The sequence below is a fragment of the Aedes albopictus genome, chromosome 1, assembly GCF_035046485.1.
Source record: "Aedes albopictus strain Foshan chromosome 1, AalbF5, whole genome shotgun sequence".
Classification (NCBI taxonomy): Eukaryota; Metazoa; Arthropoda; class Insecta; order Diptera; family Culicidae; genus Aedes; species Aedes albopictus.
In genome coordinates, this window is record NC_085136.1 from 111,137,632 (window position 1) to 111,164,374 (window position 26,743).

General features: G+C 43.9%; 1 protein-coding gene across 3 annotated transcripts in view; it reads left to right on the forward strand.

Moving 5' to 3' along the window:
• Nucleotides 1-26,743, forward strand: part of LOC109432974 (nuclear pore complex protein Nup153) — a 71,518-nt gene that overhangs the window by 26,090 nt on the left and 18,685 nt on the right. For 2 of the 3 annotated variants that reach the window (XM_029878367.2, XM_029878368.2), the window contains exons 2-6: nt 792-1,130; nt 1,195-4,699; nt 4,758-5,686; nt 17,425-17,550; nt 17,799-17,939. In XM_029878367.2, coding sequence (XP_029734227.1) covers nt 792-1,130; nt 1,195-4,699; nt 4,758-5,686; nt 17,425-17,550; nt 17,799-17,939 — 5,040 coding nt within the window. The remainder of the gene's footprint in view (nt 1-791; nt 1,131-1,194; nt 4,700-4,757; nt 5,687-17,424; nt 17,551-17,798; nt 17,940-26,743) is intronic. The other variant, XM_029878369.2, reaches the window with a different exon arrangement.

Consider the following 26,743-nt stretch of genomic DNA (forward strand, 5'->3'; position numbering starts at 1 on the left):
TGCGACGAGCGCAATGAGCAATCGACGCACACCACAAACCGCTAGACTACACGATACTCGCGGCGACGAGCGCAAGGTTGCCAGTGGTCGTATTTTCGCTTTGTTGTTGATTTATTTTTTCATTGCTGCTTCAGGAGATTGCCGTGCTGATATTCAACTGCAAACATTTGATCCATTTTCATTTTCATAGTAACTGTCTGCTTTAGATGTAGACTGCTGTAAAGAATTTGTAAATCTCTAACGGTGTCATCTCGCCTTGACTTGAACGAGAAAATTGATTATCCTTGAGACATCCCAAAATGGATATCATTAGATCAGATCAGCTGTGATCGAACTATACGCAGGTGCAAAATGTGACTTGACTACCGTGTATCGTTTGAACAAGTGAATCATGAAACTACTTGATGCTGTTAGTTTGTGCACCTGTTCACAATACTTATCCCTCTACTTCCAATACCCCATGGACATCGATTTTCGACGAGCTCGGAACTAACGGTATTAAATCAATGCAAAAGTTTCTAGAATATGATGGTAACCTTCTTAGGTAAATCATAATGCTAACTACAAATTAATTATTAGGCCGATTTGCAAAAACTTGTGTTTTCATTTGACTTTTGTGCCATACTCCTAGTTCAGAGGTTTCATCGTTATTCAGAATCCGGCTAGTAAACTTTCAAAAGAAGTTAATAGAAGTTTAATAGAATTTTTGTTATGTTTTATTTTCAAATCAATACAATTCTCTCAGAGTTCTAATGAACGGCAACTCACTGTTTCCTATTTCTCGTTCACAGTCAATAATGAACAAAGTCCGATCCCGCGTATCGAGCATCCTTCCGGACGCCCTGTCCAAATGGTTTTCCCCCGCAAAAAGACCGAGGGATACCGGCAGTGGCAGCAACGAACCTAACAACAGCGGAGGTTCGGGATCGCCGACCGGCCGCAACGGAAACCTACTGAGAAGGGAAAACCGACTGCGACAGTTTGGCTTCGGCGAATCGGAGCTGGCAGATGCCGAACGGCAGCAGCAACAGAGGAATCAGTACGATCCCGAGGACGATGATGGGGAGGAAGAAGAGGATGAGGACCATGCTCCTCCGATTAGGAAAAAGAAGCGAATGGAGGAGGGATTTGTGAGTATATTTTTTATGTAATTCGTATGACCTGTTTATTCACATATTTCTATGGTCTTTCCAGAATGCCACCGAGGTCGATTTCAACGAGGATCTGAGTGCGGTACCCGGTCCCAGTGGTCTCAACATCTCTGCCATCGATCGTCGCAGTTCGCTTCCGGCGGCAGCGTCAGGCATTCACCTTCCCCAATACTACCGGAATGCATTCTCCTCGTCGACGCCTTCCACATCCCCGCAGCAGCAACAACAGCAGCAGCAGCAAGCGCTAAATCGTCCCCTGCAGCGTACCAGTTTGATTGGTCATACGAATCGAGTTACGGCACCGTATAATTTCGGTGTTTCCGGTGGGCTGCCGATTGCGGAGGAGCAGGAAGCCAACGAAAGCCTATCGGTATCGATCCGGCAGCGCAAGGGTATCCGGGAGATTAGCAGTCGGAAACGTCTGAACATTCCACCGATGCCGGTGGATCGTTCAACGTCGGAACCTCCGGCGCCGATCTTCGGTCGGAGGTTCCCACTGCAGATGCAGCAGCAGCAGCTACAGGAGGAAGGAAGCTCCGAGGAGTTACGGGAAGAGGGAAATTTGCTGTCAAATGGCAATTTGAACGAAAGTGCGTCGGAGAGTAGCAGCGTGTCCAACCTGAACCTGAGTCAGACGGAGGGACACCCGGATACCGGTAGACGGTTATCCGGATTTATGGGAAACAGTCGGAGCAAGCGGTCCAGGGTCGGAGGTTCCACTGGCGATCTTTGCTTTTCGTCGCATTTGGAAACAGAAAAGAGTCTGTTTGCGTTGAAGAACTCCGGTCAATCCGGACGGCCAGCGTTCAATGCGTCGCTTTATGGAAGCACCACGTCGCTGGGCAGCAGTAACAGCAGTTTGTTTGCCAATTCTCCGTTTTACAACGGAAGGACAATGTATGGTGGGGCTTCTGCGTATAGCAGTCGTCGAGATGCTCGGCAGAAGGCTCTGAGAGTTCCGGTTCAAATTAGGCCGTCATCGTCCCTGTCCAATTTCTCATCTTCCAACACCAGTCTGGCGTCGGACACTTCGGCACTCTCGAATACGGCCAAACGAATCTTGGAGATTCTGAACCAACGTTCCGGCCCGTTGACTGAAGCTCGAAAGCTGGGAAGCAGCTTGAGTTTGAATAGTACGCTGAGTTCCTCGAAGGTACCCGGCCTTGTCCAGGCCCGGAAGCGTTTCAACGAGGAAGATCTCAGCATGAACCGCAGCATCCGAATGTCTAGTCCTCGAACACCGTACAGTCGTCCAATGAGTGCCACCGGAAGTTCCAGCTCCTCCATCAACAAGCCACTCAGCACCGAGCTGCAAATCCCAACCATGTCTCAGTTGCTACAGATGAAGCGTCTCCAAACTAATACCGAGTCCGCCCGGCGGATGGCCACCGAATCCAGCGGCAGCACGATTCTGAACGAACCGACCCAATACAAACTGCCCAGTGCCGAGTCGGACGACACCAACAACAACGTCAAACACACCAGCAAGATGCGCAACAAGTTGCACCGGATCCGGGAAGAATCGCACACCGAACGGGGAAGCAACGCTCCCGTGCCACAAGTCAACCTGCCGGAAGTGCAACTGGCAGGGCTGAAATCAGTTCCTAAATTCGACATCCAATTGCCCGTTTCCAAGGCAGTAGAAACCGGTGACAAACCGAAAACGGTTGCGCCCAAAGCTACCAACAACAATAACAACAACGTGTATAAATTCTCATCGCCAACCAAACTGGACGTGGCCGGCGCTGGATCCAGCACAGCTTCCAAATCTCGAAACAACTTTAAATTCAGTGATCCGGAACCGCTGAGGGATGGCAAAAGCAACAGCAGCAGCAGTAGTAGTACCCCGGCACCACCTTCACTCAAACTTGGGGGATTCCAATTCAACCCGGAATTGGCCAAACCGAAAGCCGCGGTTCCCGCAAGCCAGTCGAGTCCCGTTAAAGCACCGCTACCGCTGAAAAGTGGTAGCTGTTTGGATGCTCTAAAAGGCAGCTCCGCGGTTCCCGAGCTGAAAACCGGCAGTTGCTTGGACGTTCTCAGCAAACCGGTGGCTCTAGCTCCGCTTGGCAACGGCTCCGCCTCTGGATTCGGAAGCGCCTTTAAGCTGACCGGTTCCAACAAGTGGGAATGCGATACCTGTATGGTGCGGAACGATCAGGACAAAACGAAATGTGTTTCCTGCGAAACTCCCAAACCTGGTTCGAAGCCGGAAGCAACTCCTGCCAAGAGCAGTTTCTCGTTCGGATCGGCTCCGACTCCGGCAGCAGTTTCGACGGATTCGGGCTTCAAGGCCCTGGTCGCCCAACAGTCGGCCAAATGGGAGTGCTCCGATTGCATGACCCGGAACGATTCCGATAAACTGAAATGCGTCTGCTGTGAGAAGGCTAAGCCTGGTGCGGCCGCAGCTTCAACGCCGGCAGCTGTTCCAGCTGCCATCAAATCCATGTTCTCAATGCCGGTCAGTAGCAGCAGCTCAGACCAGGGATTTAAAGCCCTTGTGGCGCAACAATCGGCCAACAAGTGGGAATGCAGCGCGTGTATGACCCGAAACGAAGCCTCTCGCTCAAAGTGCGCCTGTTGCGAGCAGGCAAAACCTGGATCGACCCCGGAAGATGCACCTACCTTCTCCTTCGGAAGTACACCAGCATCATCCTCTTCCGGTGCCAAATTCAGCTTCGGAGTCCCACCAAGCTCCGATGCCGCCCCCAAGACAGGATTTTCCTTTGGCGTCCCACCAGCTAACTCGACCGCAAGTGCTCCGGCATCAGCGAGTACCGGATTTACTTTCGGTTCAGTAACGTCTACAACGAACACGACCAACTCGGAGGATAAACCCAAGTTCAGCTTTGGCAGTGGGACAAGCGCGGCCAAGATAGCCACTCCCGCCAGTGGAAGCGGTTTCAGCTTCGGCATCAAACCGGCCGCTACCTCCGACACCACAGATAGTCCCAAACCAACGGAAAAGGCGGAATCACCCAAACCGGCGCCCACCGGAGGATTTAGCTTTGGATCCAAACCAGCTTCATCGGCTGCTTCCAAAACGTCCGAAGCTGTTACTTCAACGACCACCACCAGTGGATTCAGCTTTGGTTCACCTTCCAGCAAACCGGCGGAAGCACCTAAAACCGTTGGTTTTTCGTTTGGAAAGCCGGCGGAAACTACCAATGCCGTCTCCGCGACAGCATCCCTAATTGCGAAACCCACCACCAGCAGTAGTGACGCTGCGACGGAGCAGCAGAAGAAACCTACCGTCAGTTTCGGTTCGTTGGCTGCCGGCGCCACAACGACGGCCAGTTCCAGCTCATTTGGAGCATCCTCGGCGGCAAGCCCGGCGTCGTCCTTCAGCTTCGGGTCGGCAGCAACGAAGAGCACGGAAAGCAAACCAACACCAATCGTCGGAAGCGGAATGTTCAGCTTCGGATCGCAAAAATCGGCGGCTTCCAGTAGTACCTCAACGGTTGCACCGACTGCGGAATCCAAGCCGACGGGCTTTTCCACAGGAGCAGCAATCGCTGCTGCTGCGTCCAATGTTCCTATCTTTGGAGGTAAGTTAACAATTCTTGAAATATGCGGTGATATTGACTTCAATGTACTATTTCTCAGGTGCCCAAAAACCAGCTGGACCTTCCATTACGCCAACGTTCAGTTTCGGAGCGGCTTCCGGGTCTACCGCCGCCAGTACGACGGCATCATCCAGCCCGGCCGCGTCAACATTTTCCTTTGGATCAACATCGTCCAAACCTGCCGAAACGAGTACCACTACGAGCACCGTTACCGCTTCCACCCCGGCGGCGCCTAGCTTCGTCTTTGGCCAAAGTGGCCAATCTGCCAGCAAAGTCATGCCGATCTTCGGTACTGCCGCCGCAGCGGCAACAGCGGCGCCCTCTTCCGATAAACCCACCTTCGGAACATTTGGAGCAGCTGCAGCCGCCGCCCCAGCTACCAACACCGGCACATCGTCTACGGGGATTTTCGGTAGCTCAACAACTACCGGCTCTTCGGGATTCGGTTTCACGGCAGCGGCAGCTTCAGCTACGACGCCAAAACCCGCCGAATCATCAACGTCCTCCTCAGCATTTACCTTCGGCGCCAGCAAAAGTAACTCTTCGTTAGCGTCCGGCGCTGCTCCGGTCTTCGGATCACCAGCTGCAGCATCCGCTAGCACTCCAATTTTCGGTAGTCCCTCAACCAATACGCCTACATTTGGCAGCTTCGGAGCAGCAGCCGGCAGCAGTGGCACTTCCGCGCCTGCATTTGGCTCCAGCACCTTTGGAGCAGCGTCGTCGCCGGCCCGTACCGGAAGCACAACCGGATCGATTTTCGGTCAACAGTCGACAGCAGCCGGTGCGACGGCACCAGCTTTCGGAAGCGCCTCGAGTGCTTCGACAACGGCTCCCGTGTTTGGAGCTGCCACTCCGGCATTCGGAGCGAGTAGTCCGTTCGCCGCGCCAACGGGAGACGAACCCCAAGCGAAAAAGTTGTTCGAGTTTGGCTCGGGATCGGCCACTGCGAACAGTGCACCTGCGGCAGCGGTAAGTATTTGAGCTATTTCTTTACAAAAATTACTCATAAATTTGCAGAGATATCTCAAAGAATTTGTTACAAAATACATTGGAACCTTATAAATGCACAACACAAATAACACAAACAGTCATCTTTAAACACATACCTACCACATTTTGTACCCAGTTATCTAAATAGATAACGAAGTTCAATCCATGGATGACGAGGTTTCATAACTTTTCTTGGTCCATCAGTCAATCCTGCGATCGTATTTTTTTCTGGCAGATTGCCTTTAGTTCCCAGCGATTGTTGCTTCCATAGCTTGAGTTTTGTCTAGGAATTTCTTATCCTAAAGGGGGTATATGGATTCGGGCGACAAGACCGTATACCGTTTGATGCCTGTGTTAGGGGACAGCTTGCGTGTTTTGTACTGGAACGCTACAAATGCACATTAAAGTTTAGACATAAACATGTGGACCCCATCACTACACATTACCGACGGCATTGCTGAGTTGCGGTTCAGAACTCTCAGCATCTGCAAAGGGATATTCCACCAGCCCGATAGATAACAGTCCGACATGGTTCTGTCTTTCCAAGTAACGATTATCACGATATTCCGCGGAATATGTTAACTCCTTAACAAGGCAATATCAACGCCTAAGACCTCCAATCGAAATGTGACAGAATTCTGTCTTAAGAAGTAAGTTCTTAAGAAGTACAAAAACAGCGCTCAGCTACCATATGGACAACTTGAGGAATCAGTACCAAGGTTTCATCAAACATCACAGCTTTTGAAACGGCAATGACATCCGAAGAGACAACCGCAACGCACCACCAACTATCAGTTGACAGCCTGCTCTCATAGCCTTCGGATGCTTTTACCAGGTCTAGCATGCTTCATACTGTTGAAATGAGTAGTGCTTGGAAGAATACGTTAGTGTTATCCCAGGGCGACCCGTTGTCCAAAAAGTGGAGCAGTTCCTAGAGAAGGAAATAATGTTAAATCCCCCAGATGTAAAAAGTCTGCAGTTGCATAATACACGTAGCTGCGTTTACATTGAGATGGTGGATAAAGATGTTGCGCTGCGCTACGAAAAAATGCACAACATAAAGCGAATTTTTGTGTGGAAGGAAAAACCGTTCTAAATCCCGGTATATATGGACAGCGAAGCAGTAGCTATCCGATTGCATGATTATTACTCACTCCACGGTTGCTAACTTAATGATGAAGTACGGGTACGTATATTCTATACAAACCGAACGCTGGAAACATTACTTCGTCGGCATACTGAACGGAGTTCGAGTGCTATTAATGAACCCGAGTCCATCCTATACTGCCGTGAATCGCATATCTGTCCCATTTGCATAGGAAATCCAGCAAAGATGGGACTGATATGCGATTCACGGCAGTATAGTAAGATATGAGATTTGCCATGTAAAACACTCGAACCAAATTAAAACCCGTAGGCGATGCAGCACATACTACAGCTACCACTTCGGTCAGCGAACTGATCTTTACCGAAGCTGTTTTCCCACCGATGAGCAGTTGTCAGTCGATTCAGTCTACACTTGATGAGACTAATACGTTCATACAAATAAGGGCAAGAAATAGACGTGCGCTTGCCGGAGCCGAACACCAAACCAAAACAGCTTACCGGATCAAACAGAACAACAGGGCACGACGAGAGCGCTGATGACGGGAACAGTTCAACTTCGTCCACCAAGCGCAAGAAGGAAACAAAAACAATGTGCGCTATTCAGGGATCACAGGAATGTGATACCAAATAGCCTCATGAAAAATGTAAATAGTTTAGGCCCCGTTAAGCTTTCGGGCGTATGCAGGGTTGTTACAACAGCGCGGATTTCGCGAATTTCGCGGATTTCGCGATTTTCGCGGATTTGGCGCGGATTTGCCCCTGGAATTCGGCCCTCGCGCGGATTTGGCGCGGAATTGGTTTTGCTGTTCCGTTATGCGAATTTTGTACATGATTTTACCCTGATTTGCATCATAGTTTTTGTGTGAGATTGCCTTCTTTTGATCTGTCAACCAGCGCTTGACGAATCCCTTCGACGAACTATTCTGTGAATCTTTTATATGAAAATACTGCGAGATAAGCTATTTTAGTCCTTGAAATAACTTTTATTCCCGTTGATATGAATCCTAGAGCCTTTGGGCAGTATGTTTCAGTAATAATTCAATACGAAAATGATCTAGAAAGCTCTAAAGTCTGAACTAAACTAGGTTAGTTACATTACATCTATGTAGTTCATTGTCGTAGCAATCAACTTCATTTTGCATAATTAGTTTTTACAACATAGGTATTTAAGTAAAACATGCTAGGCTTCTCTCACCTTTATAAATGCTCAACCGACATAACATATTGGATTTGGAAGAATAAATTAAACTTCGAGCTCTACTCCGAATATTTCTTAGAAATGCTATAACAAAATCCAAGTAATCATCAAGGGTCTTCTTCAGGGTGTATCCCCGGAATTCCTCTAAGGATCTTTTCTAATATTGTTCTTAAGATCTTTTTGAATGAACTTTTCTTTTTTCTTGGGTAAATGCTTTCATCTATGAAATTCTAGAGTGATTGATTTCGTAATGCCTGATTTTTTTTCTGTAAAAAGAAATCATGTAAAAATATCGAAAGAAGAAGAAAATTCTCAAAAGAGTTTCTGACAAAACTATAATAATTTTAGTTCTAAAGTCGTGCACGCTGGCTGTAGTGTATAACAAGCGCGCACGGCATTGGGACAGAGGGGAAAAATTCCCTACGCACATGGATTGATAGATCTTTTGATCTTTTGATATATTTATCAGGAATCCATGGCTGGAGTAACCCATCCATCAGAAGCCACTAGAAGAGCCGTTACAATAGATTTACCGTTGGAATTTTCAGAGTGGTACACTGCCTAGTTATAACGGTATTTGTAGTAGAAATCCTTAGATCATTTTAGAACAACTGACGCGGCACCATGAAGGAAATTTATAAAAAAAACATATTAAGTAATCCGAATCCCTATGAGAATTAATGGTGAAAACGTTGGAGAAAAACCCAAAGGAATCTTTGAAGGAATTTGTGGTTAAACTGGACAAGTACCTGGAGAAATTCTAGAAAAAATCCTGAAAGAATTTTAAAACAAGAAGGAAATTAAAAAAAAATGCAACTCGTCTTTTAGGAATTTTCCAATGTTTGCTGTAGGGATTTTTTAGTATCTTAACTGCGGAGGAAGGTATTTTCTGTTTGTACAGGCATCTCCCCATGCGTTCCTCTAGGAATTTCTTCTATATTTCCTCAAAACGCTGTTTATGATCTACGTAGACTTATTTTTGACCATTTCAGAACCACCCTCATAGACTTTATCCATACAAAATATTCGAAATTAGTATGAAGCTTAGACTTTGAACAGGTCACCCCCGCTCCCTAACAGTCTACATAATTCGTAGACTATCCCTAAGATATTCTCCCTGGATAATACTTATCTAAAGTTAAAGTTTCTTTCTATAATGTCTCACTGGGATTCTTCAGACATTACTATTTTTTCATATTTCTAAGAATTACCCTAACAATGTCCTACTCAAACTCATGCTCATTATTTTAAGAATTTCTCGTAAAATTTTGTATCAGGTACTGTTAATAATAACTTCAGAATTTCTTTCGGTTGCATTCAGGTTTTTTTTTTCAAGGATGTTTAAGGGATAGCTCCATGATTATTTATTTTAATTTTTTCCAATATTTGCTAGAAATTTCTTCACAAATCTTTCGGTATATTCTCCTGAATGACGGACTATAGCAGATATCTCCAAGAACGCTCTGTTGATTGCTACAGCGATTTTACTAAAAAATATTGAAGGAATATCGCTGAAAAAAAAACATGAAATAGAGTTGTGACAAAACGTCTTTAAATTGCAGAAAGCTTTTTAAGATTTTAGATGAACTGCGTTAATTTACGAATCAACAGTTCAACTCCCACCCGGCACTCAATTAGTCCATTCCAGTTGAAAGTACCTTTTCTTTATATACTATTGTAAATTGTTCAAATTTTATGTTTAATATACCCGTAATGTAAAAAAAAATGAAATTTTACTTCAACACTCTCGCGGATTTGGCGCGAATTTAATTTCACAATCGCGCGGATTTGGCGCGGATTCAAATTTTGCTCGCGCGGATTTGGCGCGGATTTTTTTCCACGCTTCCCGTAACAACCCTGCGTATGGGCCTGCAAAATTAAGAATTTGAAAAAAAAACTATCGCCACACCTTACGTAGTAGGCCCAGCTGCAACCGATTCCCACATTGGACGGGTCTTTCTACATCCGACTCTGATATATCTAATAAAACTGTACCATCTAGACAAGGCCCTAATTGAAGCTGCTGCTGGTTCTGCCGATGCCAGAATAATCAAAGAGGGTAAATACGAGCAAGCATGTAGAGTGTTGAGCGATCGCTTTGAAAACCAGCGGCCCATAGTCATCTACGAGGTCTGCTAAACCGGAAAAAGATGTCAAGCGAATCTTCCAAGGAGCTGCGCTGTCTGCTCAACGAAGCTACTGGAGATACCGTATTGTTGACAAGCAAGGTTTAGGAAGCACCGAACTGCCTGAATACACTACAGCCATCAAATATCTGAAGTATCGCTTCCTAGTCCTCGACAACTTCAAGATGTCAGGAGAGATGGAGGAGAACGTGCCTCTAGAGCCGACCTACTGATACCTGATCACTTATCTTCTACGACCACAACATAGCTGATTCAACAAAGTACAGACCAATAACGTGCCTTTCCAGTCTGTACATTGTACATTGGATAATAAAAGAAAATGCGAACAATACTCTCGGAAACCGACCTGATAACGAAATAGGGAGTATGATTGGAAACTTGGTGCCTAACGTCAGGACCTTGAATGAACCTGGACAAGTGAGCCTTTTAGCTTATGAATTGCAGAAAGTTGGTGTGTGTGTTGCTGCTTTTCAGGAAGTGCGATGGCTCAAATCTGGTGAACGTGAATTCCAGGGCGCCAACACATCATTCAATCCACCACAGCGGCTGCGATAACGCAGAACATGGGTTCTGGATTTATAGTGATCGGGAAACAGATGAAGATCTGCGTATGGAGGATTCGAGGCAAATTCTTCAACTACATCCTGATCAATGTCTATGCACCGAACAATGACAAAACCGATGACGTGAAGGATGCGTTTTACGAATGTCTTGACAAGACCTATGGAGAATGCCCAAAACATGACGTTAAGATTGTCATCGGTGACGCCAACGCGCAGGTCGGAAGAGTGGACTTTCGTCCAATCATCGGTACGGAGAGCCTCCACTCCGTCACAAATGACAACGGTTTGACATTAGTTAATTTTGCTGCTGACAGGGAGATGGCCAATAGTAGCACCTACTTTGCCCGCAATAATATCCAGAAGCACACCTGGAGACACTCAAATGGCGAAGTTTGCAACCAAAGACCATGTGCTGGTAGATGGCCGACACTTCTCGGACGTCATTGATGTTAGAACTTTCAGGTGTCCCAACATCGACTTAGATCATTACCTCGTAGTTAGTTAGTAAGATTCGAGCTCGGTAACCAACCGTGTCGGACTCCAAGAACCGGCGATCGATGCGTATCAACATCCAGCGTTTTTCAGCAGACGGTCCGGTAGCTGACTATCACCAGCAGCTGGACGAGCGGATAAGTGAAATTAACGAGAGCGATAATCTCAAAACCCTCTGTGGGAGTCTAACCACGGAGCGATGAGTACGGCAGCGCGGGGGGTGATAGGCACTGCTCAAAGACGACCTAGGAACGGGTGGTTCGAAGAGGAGTGTCAGAGGGTAACGGATGAGAAGAATGTCGCCAGAAGCCGGATACTGGTATCCGGGAAGAGCAGGGGGCGATGTAGGGAAGCGACAGCAGCCGAAAAACGAACCCACCGCATAAAGAAAAAAATACCATGAGGAAAATATTATTGCTCAGGCGTAAGAAAGTAGGGAGCAAAATGACATGCGGAGGTTTTACGAAACTGTCAATGACGTGTGGAGCAGAAAAACAGCGCCTTCTCCCGTCATGTGCAACGACCATGAAGAAAACTTGCTGACAGACTAAACAATGGTGGCTGCCAGATGGAGAGAACACTTCGAAGAATTGTTGGTCGGTGGGAATGGAAGAGCGACAGACAGAATTCGAATCGACGACGACAGACCAGCTGTGGAACCTCCAACGCTAGACGAGGTCAAGACAGCCATTAGAGGGCTGAAGAACAATTAGGCTGCTGGGAATGACGAACTCCCGGTCGAGTTTCTGAAGCACGGTAGTGAGCAGCTGTATCAATTCTTACACCGTATTATAATAAATATATGGAAAGAGGAAGAACTGCCTGCTAGTTGATTGGATGGTCTCATTTGCCCTCTATACAAAAAAAAGGGCATCGACTGGAGTGCAGTACAGTGAATTACAGAGGAATAACACTTCTCAATTCTGCGTACAAAATTTTGTCCGGAATTCTGTTTAACAGGCTAAGGCCGATTGAGGAGTCCTTCGTCGGTGAATATCAGGCGGCAGATTCTCGATAAATTTCGGAAGTACAACTTACAGACCCATCATCTGTTTATTTATTTTTTTACTCCATCTTCGACATAGTCGCACAGATTGTAAAACTTAAACTAAACAAAAAACATATTATTCTAAATTTCTTAACCTATTTTTGAACACAGTTTTCGACATATTAAATTCAAACAAAACACTAACATTGTTAAACACTCTTAAACATGACGTAAATGGATTGTTTTGCCCGTACGTGGTGCTATGAGCAGGAATAGCGAGAAAAGGCACACTTCGAAGTGCTCGGGGAGGAACATATAACGGAATTTCCGCTAGAATTGACGGGCAGGCCATGTTTCCCGAAATGACCTCAAAAATAAAAAGTTGCTGCAGTTTGACACGCCTCGCCGAAAGAATATCTAAGCCGATTAGCTTGCAGCGATCTGGATAGCATGGAAGGTTTTCTGGGTCTCTCCAAGGAAGGTGCCTCAGGGCAAATCGCACAAAACATTTTTGCACGCGTTCCATCTGTATATTCTGTGTTAAGTGGTAGGGCGACCAGACGGGAGCAGCATACTCCAGAATGCTTCGTACAAGGGCACAAAAGAGAGTCTTCAGGGCATGTATATCAGTGAAGTCGGCCGCGTGACGCCGAATAAAGCCTAATGTTGACCAAGCTTTGGCGGTTATGATAGATATATGCTTATTGAAGCGCAGTTTGGAGTCAATGGTTACTCCGAGGTCACAAATTTCACTAACACGCTCTAACTCGATCGCACCAATAGCATAGTGATGCATCCGTGGGGCAGGGCTGCGTGAAAATGATATTGCCTTGCACTTACTGCTATTTATACGCATGCCATTGTCGCCGCACCAGACAATAAGAGTGTCAATGTCATTTTGAAGTATGACACAGTCCAAAGCAGATGAGATAATGCGGTACATCTTTAGATCATCAGCAAATGCAAGCTTTAACGACGATAGCTTCAGGATCAAGTCGTTTACAAATATTATGAAGATCAGTGGGCCAAGCACACTACCTTGCGGCACACCTGATGAGATTTCGAGAGGTCTGGAATGCGCTGCGTTGACTGTTACGTAGGCCTCTCTATTCGTAAGATAGGAAAACAACCACGTTCATCATCTGTTTATTGATTTCAAGACGGCGTACGATTCAGTGAGAGTTATGGAAGTTATGGAAGATTATGATAAAACATGGTTTTCCGACGAAGCTGATTAGACTGATTCGTGCGACGCTTGACGGATTGACGATTGGGATGAAGCAGGGTGATTGTTTTTCGAACTTACTGTTCAACATACTGCTGGAAGGAGCGATAAGGAAAGCTAGTGTGCAAAGGAGCGGAACCATTGTCACGAGGTCGCATATACTCCTGGACTTCGCGGATGATATCGATATCATCGGTATCGACCGTCGGGCCGTGGAAGAGCCGTTCATACCTTTTAAAAGGAAGACTGCGAGGATTGGACTAACTATTAACACCACAAAGATCAAGTACATGATTGGTGGTCTGCCGGTGGACACATAAACGTCCCATGTGCAAAAACGAACAATCGAGAAAAACGCGTCCAAAGTTCAAAAAAGTAAATTGTCTCAATTATGAAGTATAAGTACCGAATCGCGTTCTAATGTCAACCAATTTCGAATTTGAGCTTTAATTTTTGCATTAGAGCGATTTTATTGCTCCATAGGTTTACCAATGAAACGTGACGCTTATGCGTTATGCGTTATGTTACAAATCGGCGTTGCGTTTTTTCGACAATTTTCGGAACAAACTACCTGTTTTTATTTTCCTATATGGGTAACTCTCGCTGAGACCGTCCCACTATTTACACCATGTCTTTAAAAATGTTAAAGGTAGTGATTTTCTGAAGGCCCTTCTCAAAAAAGTAAGAAAAATGCATTTTGTTAATCAATTTGATAGACCCCCGTTAGTTAGAGCCACAACCATTTTTGCGGACCCCTCGATTTTGATCAATTGTTGGCTCATTTAAACCGTTGTAACTCAAAAGTTTCTCCAAAAACCACCTCATAACAAAATGATGTTGAAAAGAGGAGAGATAGGGCTACTATTTACAGTTATAAAAACATGGGTCGGCCATATTGGTTTTGGCAGCCATCTTGGATTTATATACCAAAACTGTTTTTTCACCATGTTGGCAACCACCGGTTTTTTAAATTTTTGCGTCAATCGAAAGCGAGGACATTTTTGTTGGATGTTAGGTAGCGTTGAACGCTCGGGTAGCGTCGAACCTTCAGGTACGTGAATGGCTGCAGTATTGTTGGTAGGTACAATTGTTGGAGAGATGGCAGAGGTATGAAGTTTGGAAGAAGAATGTTGAATTGTATATACCTGAATGGAATAAAGAGTGTGGCGGTTGCAGATTGAGGTATCAGTCGGCAGCCGTCTAGTTTGATGGAAGATGTCTAGCGTTCTATTTTCATTGTAATTTAGAAACAGTCATCGACGGAGCTAGCCCCGCTATGGCCTGGATGGCCATGGTGGACTAGCCTCCAACAATTTTTACACAACATATCAAAAATTTAGACATGTATCTTTTTCCTATCAAAGCTACAGAATCTCAATATTGTCAAAAATGCACATGGGACAAATATGCTTCCACCGGCAGTGGTGGTCAACGTCGTTCCGGCCGTGGTAGTGGTGGTTGGTTTATCTTGGTATTCTAGTAACGTGCGATAATGATGTTACCTGCGAGGTGAAAAGACGGATTGCAGCTGCGAATCAGGCCTTTTTCGGTCTGTGAAACCAGCTGAAGTCCCGTAGGCTGCAAACGAAGACAAAACTCGTGTTGTACAGTGTAAGGAGATGAAGAAGGTCTACAGGTAATAATATGATAACAGTATATAAGCAGGCGGGGAAGTTCATTTCAAGATTAAGAGTCAGTCAATGATCTAATTTTGGTACGCACAGACGCTTGCTGGAAGGCGTCGTAAGTTATAATAGTAGCATTTGCTCTTGCATTTGCTTCATCAGATTACTACATACAGGACTCTTCCGGTCGCTTTATACGTCCATGAATTGCGGACGTTGAGAGAAGCTGATCGGAGAGCCTTTGGACTTTGGAGTCTTCGAACGTAAAGTGCTGCGAACAATACTTGGCGATAAACTGGAGGACGGCATCTGGCGGCGTCGCATTATTTACGAATTGGATATAGTGAAGCGAATAAAATACGGCAGGCAGCGGTGGGCTGGGCACGTAGCTCGTATACCGGAGGAACGACAAGCTAAAACCATATTCAGCAAAGATCCAGGAAAGGGGCGTCGGATTCGTGGTAGGCCACGCACATGTTCACTTTGTGCAGTTAAGGAGGAGGACCTAAGGGCTCTAAACGTTCATGGTGACTGGAAGCGATTGACCCAGGATCGAGACCAGTGCTCCATTCGGCGTGATCGAAAGATGGAAGCAGCACTACGACGAACTCTTGAATGGTGTGGAGAGCGCAGACATGGAACGCAGGATCAAGGCAGCGCATGAAATGATTACGTCAGTACAGCTGGGAGAGCGAACGAGCATACTCCCTCGTTGAGAGAAGTTAAGGAAGATATCCAGCGGCTTAAGAACAATAAGTTAGCAGGTAAGGACGGTATCAGAGCTGGACTCAGCAAGACGGATAAGTTGGCCACTTGCCTGCATCGGCTAATAGTCCTGATCTGGGTGACCGGAGGGGCGGAAGGAACCCATCTACAAGAAAGGTGACATGTTGGTGTGTGAGAACTTCCGAATGATCACAGTTCTGAATGCCGCCTTCAAAGTGATATTCCAGATCATCCGTCGTTCTTTCTTCTTTCTTTTATGGCTCTACGTCTCCACTGGGACTTTGCCTGCCTCGCTTCAACTTAGTGTTCTTTGAGCACTTCCACAGTTATTAATTGAAGGGCTTCCTTTGCCTGCCATTGCATGAATTTGTATATTGTGAGGCAAGTACAATGATACACTATGCCCAGGGAGTCGAGAAAATTTTCCCGACCGGAACGGGAATCGAACCCGCCGTCTCCGGATTGGCGATCCATAGCCTTAACCACTAGGCTAACTGGAGACCCCTATCATCCGTCGTCTTTCACCCAAAGATAATGAGTTTGTGGGAAGTTATCAAGCCAGCTTCGTTGACGGCCGCTCGACGACAGACCAAACCTTCACCGTGCGGCAAATCCTCCAAAAGTGCCACGCATACCAGGTCCCAACGCACAGCCTGTTCATCGAGTTCAAGGCGGCGTACGACAATACGTTTGCCAATGCATTGCCATGTTGTTCATGGAGAGAGACATCCTGGCTCGCGCTATTGCAAGAAGACTTGGAAGATCACTGTAAGATGTGCAATTCAAAACGATTGAGCATATCTTTGCTAACTGTTCAGTGTTAAGTGATAGCTGGATGAGTCTTCCTCGGTGATCAATAATTACCTAGATTGTACAGCAGTAGCTCGTTCTAAAGCACATCTACAGGTGCCTGTCGATTCCCGATTCCAGAAATGGTTAGGTCGCGTCTTCATTTGTACCTACCATTGTGGTCTACAACGATCTCGCTGTACAGTTGCTTAGGCCGGAATGTTCAGCCAACTGTCTCCAATAAGATAATGAGGTGTCGACTAGGCACAGTAATTGAAGCAAATGTAGTACGCAAATCCCTATAGTTCTGGATGTCCCCTCATCGAATGGTCTGAGGTCCCAAGATGAGAATCCAAGTGCATTTTGGTATACAGATTGCCAAGGGGTGGTGAACGATTCCAACTTTGTTTGCTTAAAAATGTCAAACATTAAAAAAAGGCTTTTATGCAATTCAGTATCATAATTTATATTTTATCAAACTCATTTAGATATCATAATGGCCAATTTGTCAGAACTGGTTCAATATGCAACTGAAATGAGTTGCATAATGAAAAATAGTTGTATAATTTTCATAATGCAACTCATTTGAGTTGCATTATGAACATTATGCAACTCAAATGAGTAGCATTATGAAAAAAAATCATTGCATAAAAATTTGTATGGAACTCGTTGCAAAACTCGCTTTTTTCAGCACTCTTCGTATTTATCCAACTCGGCAAGCCTCGTTGAATAAATGTACAACTCGTGCTGAAAAAATCAACTTTTTGCAACTCGTTACATAAATAACTATTGTTGAAATTTCGAAAATATATAATTCTCTTTATGTTTATAACCAATTCCTGCTTTTCGTTTTTCAGCCTTTCCAGTTTGGATCGAGCAGCAATAACAATAACAACAATGACAACACCGCTAAGCCGTTTTCATTCTCGGCAAATTCCGCGCCCAGCTTTAACTTCACGGCGGGATCCAACGTTGGACAAACGGTAAGTGTTCCAATTCCTGCATCTTCCCCAAATCCTTCCCCATTTCTTAGTTAACCATCCAGATTCTCACGTATCAAAAATCTAATGTAGCCGTCTGAAACTCCCCAATACTAAATTACTCATTCATTCGTTTCTCTTTCCGCGTTTCCGCCATTACTACCACTTTTCAAAAAACAAAACTGTGTCCGCTGTGTTGTTACCTACAAATCGTCTACGACGTCCTCCTCGAACCTTTTCGGCCCATCAAGTCGGCTCCGTTTACGTTCGGCAGTAGCCAACCCGTTGCTCCGGTCGCCAGCGGCGGTATGTTCAGCTTCGGAGCCGCGACCGGAGCCGGACCGGCGGGAGCACCAGCCCCACTCGGCAGCGGACTAGGAGGAATGGCTGACGTACGTGTTCATAGCTTGAGTATTCTATAAGCGATTTTTCCAGAATATTTTTGAGTTTTTGAAGTTTGGTTTCCTTATTTTTTCTGAGTGGAAAGCGTGAGCGTTGTCGATTGGTACCCCTAGGAGTTTGAATATTCATTATCCCGTGGTAATTCATAGTCACTAACTGTGTGCACCCTGCACGAAGCATTATGACGCGCAAGGATGCGTGTTGGTTCCCCTTCGTTTTCGTTCATCTCATTTGCATACCGCCATTGCATTGCAGGGCAATCAGCATTAACGAGCATCCTTGGTTAATTTGCATGTTGTGTTTTTGAGTTTCTTTGTTTTTTTCGATCCTCCGACCACCGAGGCCGGAGGAAGCATCTGAAAGGCCATCGTGATGTGTTGTTCACTAACAGTAATCATGTGTGTACTAACAAAAATATGCACTAGAACTTGGACCATTTTGTATTAGCGTGTGGCATTTTGCACTTCTAATGGATGATGGAACGTTTCGACGGCATGCACTTTCATGCACTGGTTTCATTTGTGCTCACCACGCACGATATCACCCTTGAATGGAAGCGAGAGGAACATGACGACAACTCAAGGATGTTTGGTAAATTTATTTGGTAATAAACTGAAGTATTTCCTCGATGATGGCGAACGAATTTTACAAAAATCGTGTGTTACATTAGTATACCTATCATGGACGAAGTGGTCCCCTTCTTCTTATTAGCATAAGAAAACATCATTAAAAGCTGCCTTCCAGAAATATCTTTAAAACATTATATTTGAAAGAATTATGCAATGTCAATAGGGATTCCTGCAGAATTATGAAAATGTCAATAGGGATTCCTGCAGTCCTCCATCTGACAACCACTCCAGGAATGTTATCTGGTATTCCTTTAAGACGTTCTTTAGGGATTCTTCCAAGAAGTTCTTAAGGAGGAGCGGACCTGGTGTGATGGTTAGAACACTTGACTATCACGCCGAGGACCTGGGATCGAATCCCACTCCCGACAAACTCACAAAATGTGGGTTCTTCCTTCGGAAGGGAAGTAAAGCGTGGGTCCCGAGATGAACTAGCCTAGGGCTAAAAATCTCGTTAATACAGATAAAAAAAAAAGTTCTTAAGGAGATTCCTCGAAGAATTTGTTCACAAGATTATTCCAGAAATTCTTCAGGAATTCCTGTTGGTGATTCCTTAAGATATTTCGAAAAGTCTTTCTGAGGATTCCTTCGGGAATTCTATTCGGAGATAACTCCAGGAATTCTTCCTAAGAATTCCTCTACGAATGCCTTTTTGTGAATTCATCCATATTTCTTTAAGAATTTTGATTTCTTCTGAAATTTCTTCCGAAGTTCCTTCAGGGATTTTCACAAGAACTCAATCTGGGGTTCCTCCAATATTTTTTTTTCTCTGGGAATAAATCCAGAGAGTTGATCTAGCATTAAAAACATAACAACTTCACTTATGTTTAACTTCACTGGATATTCCTAAAAAGTGTACTTCGCGGAGTACCAAGGGAGTGTACCAAGAAATTCAACGAGGATTCCTCCAGAAACTCCATCAGTCGATTACTCTAGGAATGTCATCTGGTATTCCTTCAAGATGTCCTGTGGAGATTCGCCCAAGATGACTTTGTGGATTCCTCGAAGAATTTCTACACAAGATTATTCCAAGAATTCCACATTGAAATTCATTCAGGAATTACTCTTGGTGATTCCTTAAGATACTCCAAAAAGTCCTCTTGAGAATTCATCCAGGAATTCTTTTTGGAGATTACTGGGCATTCCCCATAACAGTTTTTCTGGATATTCCACCAAAAATATCAACGGTGATTACTACAAGAACTTCATCTATCGATTACTCCAGGAATGCTATCTGGTATCGTATTCCTTCAAGATGCCCTCTGGGGATTCTTCCAAAATGTTCTTTTGTGGATTCCTCGAAGAATTTTTCACAAGATAGTTCCAGAAATTGCACCTTGGATTCCAGTATTCCTTAAGATGCTCCGATAAGCCCTTCTGAGGATTCCTCCAGGAATTCTTTTTGGGGATTACTTCAGAAACTCCTTCTAAGATTCCCTCTACGAATGCTTTTTTGTGAATTCCTCCATATTCCTATAGAATTTCCTTCTGGAGATTTCTTCTGAAATTCTTTTCGAAGTTTCCTTGGGAAATCTTACAAGTGTTCAATCTGGGATTCCTACAAGAATTTCTTCTAGAAATCAATTCAGGGAGTAGCATTGAAAAACATGTTAACTTCACTCATGTTGAACTTCACTGGATATTCCTCAAAAGTGTACTTCTGGGATTCCACCAAGAATTTCAACGTGGATTCTTCCAGGAACTCCCATCTGTCGATTACTCTAGGAATATCATCTGGTATTCCTTAAGATGTCCTCTGGGGATTCTTCCAAGATGACTTTGTGGATTCCTCGAATAATTTCTTCACAAGATTATTCCAGAAATTTCACCATGGAATTCATTCAGGTGATTACTTAAGGTACTTCGAAAAGTCCTCCAAGAAATTATATTTGGGGATTACTCCAAGAATTCCTCAACGAATGCTTTTCTGTGGATTCCTCCATATTCCTTAAGAGTTTCCTTCCGGAGATTTCTACTGAAATTTCTTTCGAAAGATCCTTTAGGGATTCTTACAAGACCTCAATCTAAGAATTTAGACGGGGATTCCTCCAGGAACTTGCATCTGTCGATTATTCTAGGAATGCCATCTGGGTTTCCTTCAAGAAGTCTTCTGGAGATTCTTCCACCAAGTCCTTTTAGAGATTCCTTAAAGAATTACTTCTCAAGATTATTCCACCTGAAGTTTCCTACCACCTAGTTTTCCTGTTGGGTATTCCTCCAAATACTTTTTTGGAGATTCCTTGATATTCTTCCTGGAGATGCCTCCGAAAAGTCCTTGCAGAGTTTTGGGGTTGGATTTCTCCAGGAATTCCATTTGGAGATTACACGAACAACTCTTTTTAAAAAATTTTCCACGAATACTCTCTGTGAATTCCTTCATATTTCTTTAAAGTTTTCTCCAGAAATTCCTTCAAAAGTTCCTCAAGCGATTCCTACAAGCGTTTAGTCTGGGATTCCTCTAAGAATTCCTTCTGTAAATTTATCCAGAAACACATTTTTTTTTTTATTTTTTCATGAAATCTTTGGGATTCCTGGAAAGAACTCCTGGAAGACTCTTAAGAGGAATTTCTGGAGGATTTTCAGAAAAATTTCTGAAAATCGTCAGAAGGAACTTCTGGAGAATTGTCAGGAGGTCCTCCTGGTGAATTGCCAGAATTCTGCGAACTACCGGAGGATTCTCTGACGGAACTCATGTAGGATATCTACCGTCTTACCCCGGTCATACGACACTCTTTATTACGTACTCCGCTCATTGTGCATTTGTCTTATTAAAAAAATGTTCGCGGTAACGAACAAAATGGCGTTTTTATGAGATTTATCATCCCTGATATATGTATGGCATGGCTAAGACGGTAGTAAGAAATCCCTGAGAATTTCTATATACTACACTGGCTGGAGGGAATCCAGTACAAGCTCTTGGAGGAATCCAAGAACGAATTGATAAATGAATTCCAGAAGAAACTTATATAGGAATCCCAAAAAAGGGGTCCTTTTTTCCAAGAAGTTCCTGCTGAAATCCCAAAAAAAAAGACTCCTGCTATCTGTGATTACATAAATATTTCTGGCCGAATCCTAGAAATACTTGTTTTTTTTTTGTAATCGCAGTATTCGGTGCGCAATCCCAGAAACATTTTCTGAAGGACCTTTTTTGGAAGAATCTCAGAAGGGAACTCCAGATGGAATTGGAGAATTCTTACAAGTAATCCTTGCAGGATTCCTAGTGAGAACACCTGGAAGATTCCCAAAAAGAACTTATGACGGATTTTTGAAAAAAAAAAACTTGTGGAGGATTTCTAGAAAAAAAATCAGGATGATTGCTAGGAGGGCCCTTGGAAGATTGGAGGAACCAGCAGAGGCTCTTAGAGGAATGCAAGAACGAATTGCTTGATGAATTCTAGAAGGTAATCCTGCAGGAATTCCTGCTATGATCATGATCCCAGAAGAAACTTCTGAACGAATCCTAGAAATATTTGTATATTTTTTAGCCCTTGTAGTCTTCGGTGTGCAATCCCTGAAGGATTTTCTGAAATGATGTCGGAAAGATTTTTTGAGGAATTGCAAAAGAAACTCCAGATGGAATCTCAAAAAAAACTTGGTGGAATCCCAGGAAGAATTTCTGTGGGGACTTCAAAAGGGATTGGAGGATTCCCATAATAAGCCTCTAGAAGATTCATAGAAAAAAATCCTGGAATATTCAAAAAAAGAACTTCTGAAGAATTCCCACAAGAAAACTTTGGAGAACTTTCAGAAAGAACTTCTGGAGGATTTCCACCAGGGCATTTTGGATTATTCCTAGAAGATTTTCCTGGAAGATTACTTTAAGAAGCTCTTTTTTTTTTCTAGTTCGTTTATTTGAGAGGCTCAACTGTTTACTTAAAAACTCTACAGAGCCGATTACAATTTTAATAACATTTGTTATTCTATAGTACTTCAATGAAAATCAGTAGAACGTTCTACGAGCGACCTTTTTTCTTGGTAATGACCCAGAATTGGAGTTCGAACTCGCAAACTGTGCCCGCCGATCCTTCGCTGTCTTATTCTCGATGGCTTCCTTTATCGCATAAGCAGCTTCTTCCAACTTCTTCATGTTCTCCTTACGCCGTATTTCCTTTTCCGATGCTGATTCTGTCTCACAAATACTTGTCTGTTGTTGTCCCGCTTCTTCCGTGTCGGTTGAGTGATCGAGGTATTCTTCGTCCAGGACTTCGATCACTTCATCACCTAGCGTTTCCGTTGACTGCTGTTCCCTTGGCTGTTCCGTAGATATTTCTTGGTTTCCAGATACGACCGCGGCATATGAGGTAGTCGGGTTTTCCTGCGTTTTGCCGTTCTGCTTCCTCTTCCGAGGTTTCCATTGAGGGCAAGCATCTCTCCGATGCCCCGTCTTCCGACACACAAAGCATGTGTCCTTCAGTCCGTCGTAAAAAACTTTAGCATTCCGACCAACGACATCAATTGATGGGGGGATATCCTTTTCAACATTCATGTACACTCCTCTCACTCCTGTACACAAATGATCGAGGCCCAAATCCGTGGGAAATTTCTCCCGCACCACACGATCCACCTTTCCATATTCTCCGAGAACCGACAACAGTTTATCATCTGGCAGTTCTGGCGGCAAATCAAACACACGAATGTACTGCGAGTTGGTACCCGCCACAGCCATGCATACCTCAACCGATTTTCCACTTGTGTAAACGAAATGCTGTGGTTTCGCATTCTTCCGCAATGAGTCCATCATAGCATCATGGGATGAAAACTTTATGAACACGGATCGCTCGTTGGCAGTTTTGTAAGCTGATTCCATCAGCATTACATCCGTCTCCAATTGCTTGATGAAGCCGGCAATTTCGAGCCACGAAGGTCGTGGGCTTCCAGCGGGGAAGCGAAATTGGACGGTGTTTTCAATTATCACATCGCCCATACCGATATTTGGATGCCGTTCTAATAGCACCGAAAGCGTAACCGGCAATCGAAACGTGTGTGAATAACCGACAAACAAAAAGTATCTCTAAACGGCACGCGCCGATAACAAAGAAATCCCGCACAACAGAGCGCACATTTGCCTCCGCCTATACTTGACGACGGCTGCGATCGAACTGTGATTTAAGAAGCTCTTGGAGGACACCTAAAAGGGAATCAAAAATCCTGGAGAATTTCTAAAGATGGTTTTAGTGGGAAACCAGTGGAAACTTTTGAAGATATACAAATACGAATTGTTGGTTGAATTTCAGAACGAAATCCTAGAAAAATTTTGCTGTAATCCCAGAAGAAACATCGAAAGAATCCTAAGAGTAATACGCAATTTCATAAGGAGTTTGCGAGAGAATGTCAGAAGAATTTTGGTCCTGCGCAATCCTCGAAGGATCTCTGAAAGGATATCAAAAGAATCTTTTTGATCTCAGAAGAAATTCCTGATAGATTCGCTGATGGAATAAAAAAAAATCGAGAAATCCTGGGAAAAACTTTTGGGAGAACTCCAGAAAGAATTAGAGGATGCCACAAGAAACTCCTGTAGGAGACCTAGGGTGAATTTCTGGAAGATTCCCAAAAGGAATTTCTGAGGGACTCTCACAAGGAACCTTTGGAAGATTTCCAGAAAGACCTTTGAAAGTTCCCCAGAAGGAACTCCTGCAGGATATTTTGAAGGATGCCTCGATGGAAATCGGTAATCTTGGAGAATTTCTAAAGATGATTTTAAAGGGACACCCGTAGGATCTCTTGCTGCAATCCAATCCGTTGTAAGAATTCTCGATGGAACTTCTTTGGAAACCCCGGAGGAACTTTTGGAGGAATTTCAGAAGGAACATCTGGATCCATCTCAGGAACTTCTGGAGAAACCCCAGAGATGAGCAGCTCTTCTAGGTTTCCAAACAAAAACTTCTCATAATAATCCGAGAGGTGAAGAAGCAGAATCAAATGAGATAACATAGAAAATTTGCAGAAATATTATTAGAGGAATCCCAGAATAAATTCCTTACAGATACCTAAATGTAGATCTGAGAAATTTCAAGACATTGCATAGAAAAATACTAAAAATAAAAAGGTAACCCAGAAGGAACGCCTAGCGTAATCCGTGAACGCATTTCTGAATGAATCTCAGAAGAGATTCACTCTCAAAAAAGCAATTCTTTTGGGAACGTCTAATGGAAATCCTAAAGCAACTCCCTGAGAAGCAAACAAATTTCTAATGCATGCCAAATGATTTTCATGTAATGACAGGCAAAGAGAGAGCCCTTCAATCAATGAACTCTTCGATCTTGTCCGATACTGTGTTACATTCTTGTTTGAAGTGATCTCTTAACACAAAATGTTCGTGTTTCTGGGGATTAGATAGTTCAAGAAGTTACCGATCATGAACTATAAAGTTATTGGAGGCATTACGCCTTGTACGTGTAAGGAACGGAATCTAGAACAAGAGAAAAACCCGCGCTTTCGCGAAGTTTCAAGAGGTGTCTTCGACGTTCCATGAGGTGTCAGTTCTAGGGGGTCTCATGGACGTTCCAAGGGTGTTATAGAGGTCTCAGCGGGGTTCTGGTTCATTCCAGCATGTTTCATGGGTCTTCAGGGTATTCAGGGACGTTCCGGTTTCATGTGCGATCCTGAGATGTCCAAGACATCACTTCCAAATCTCTCTGAAACCGCTCGAAACCATTTGATATTATCTGAAACAACCTGAAACGTATGGAAACCCTTCTAATACATTCCTGAAACATCCTTAAAAGCCAAAAAGCCTCCGGAAATCCCCCAAAGCTTCCTTGAATCTCCTGGATCGTATTGAAACCCCTCTGAAATATACATGAAAACTCCCCAAGGGCATCCTAAAACCTCCGGAAACCTCTTCTAAAGTCCCCCTGAAATCACATGAATGTCATGAAACCCCTATGAAAACCCTTAAAACACCTTTAAAAGCCCCCTAAAATCCACTTAAGCCATCTTGAAACCCTTATGAAATATTCCTGATGCTTCCTTTAAGCCATCATTAAGCACCCGGAAACCACTTTTCAACCCCTGAAACTTTCCGATAGTACCTGAAATGCCTTGAAGCCCCACTCAAACTACCTTGAAAGCTCCCTGAATCCCCCGGAAACCTCCTAATACCCCCTGAGAAGTGTCGTGATACGCTTTAACATCGCTGAACCGCCCTTGGGCGCCTACTGGAACCCCCGAATACCCTTCTGAAACTCCAATGAAACTTGATAATGAAAATTTGTATATAATGTTATGTTTTATTATCTCCTAAGGACAAGCTTATTAGAATCCCAAGATGGCCGCTACAATGGCCGACTTTTGCACCTACTCACGATTTTAAACGCACAGATCTCATTAGATCCTAATCCTAAACCAACACATCGATTCTTCTTATTTGAGTGTATTTTAGGGGAGTGAGCAAGAGTGGCATAAAAATGGTACTATTTTTAGATGTTTAAATCTTGAGATTTGTGCATTTGAGGTTCTGGTGCATTGATGAACTGGGATTTTAAGACGTTTGTCTTTATATAATAAAATTTAAGGGAATTCAATTTCAATGGGAAGCTTAAGAAATGACTGGATGTAGGCGTTGCAACTGTTAATAACGCCTAAAGGTAGGCAATTTCATAAAGAAGTGAACTACTGCTTGTAGAATATCGTTGGAAAATTAATTATTTAATTGAAAAATAAGAATCGTCATAAGATTTTTTTCAATGAAACATTATTTTTAGATACCTTTCTTCACTTTTCCAAGAAACCAGGCAGGATTTCATTCGGATTAACAAGCATTTTCTATGTGCAAGTGTTGATCACCTTCTATTTTTTGGCAGCAAGTACCCTTATCACATCAGAATGCTGGTCAATGTGGGAGGAATTGATGAGACATTCATTCGTCCGCTGCAAATCTGTGTTTTTTTTTCGTTCTAAGAATTTTGATTTTTTTTAACAGTTAGAAGCGCTTGCTATGTCATCTTTTTGATTTAAATCCGTTATTGTTCGTCGTATTGCCTTAGTTTGGAACGTATTTTACATGTTTTATTTATGGCATTCCCATCTCCCCTTCTTGCGTAACGCTCCGTTACCATCGACAACGGTCACGCTGTACTCCAATAGAATCTGGTGAGTAAATCATCATCGCAAAAGTTCGCTTTTTTCTTGGAAATTGTTTTTTCGTTTGCTAAATTTTGTTTCTGTTG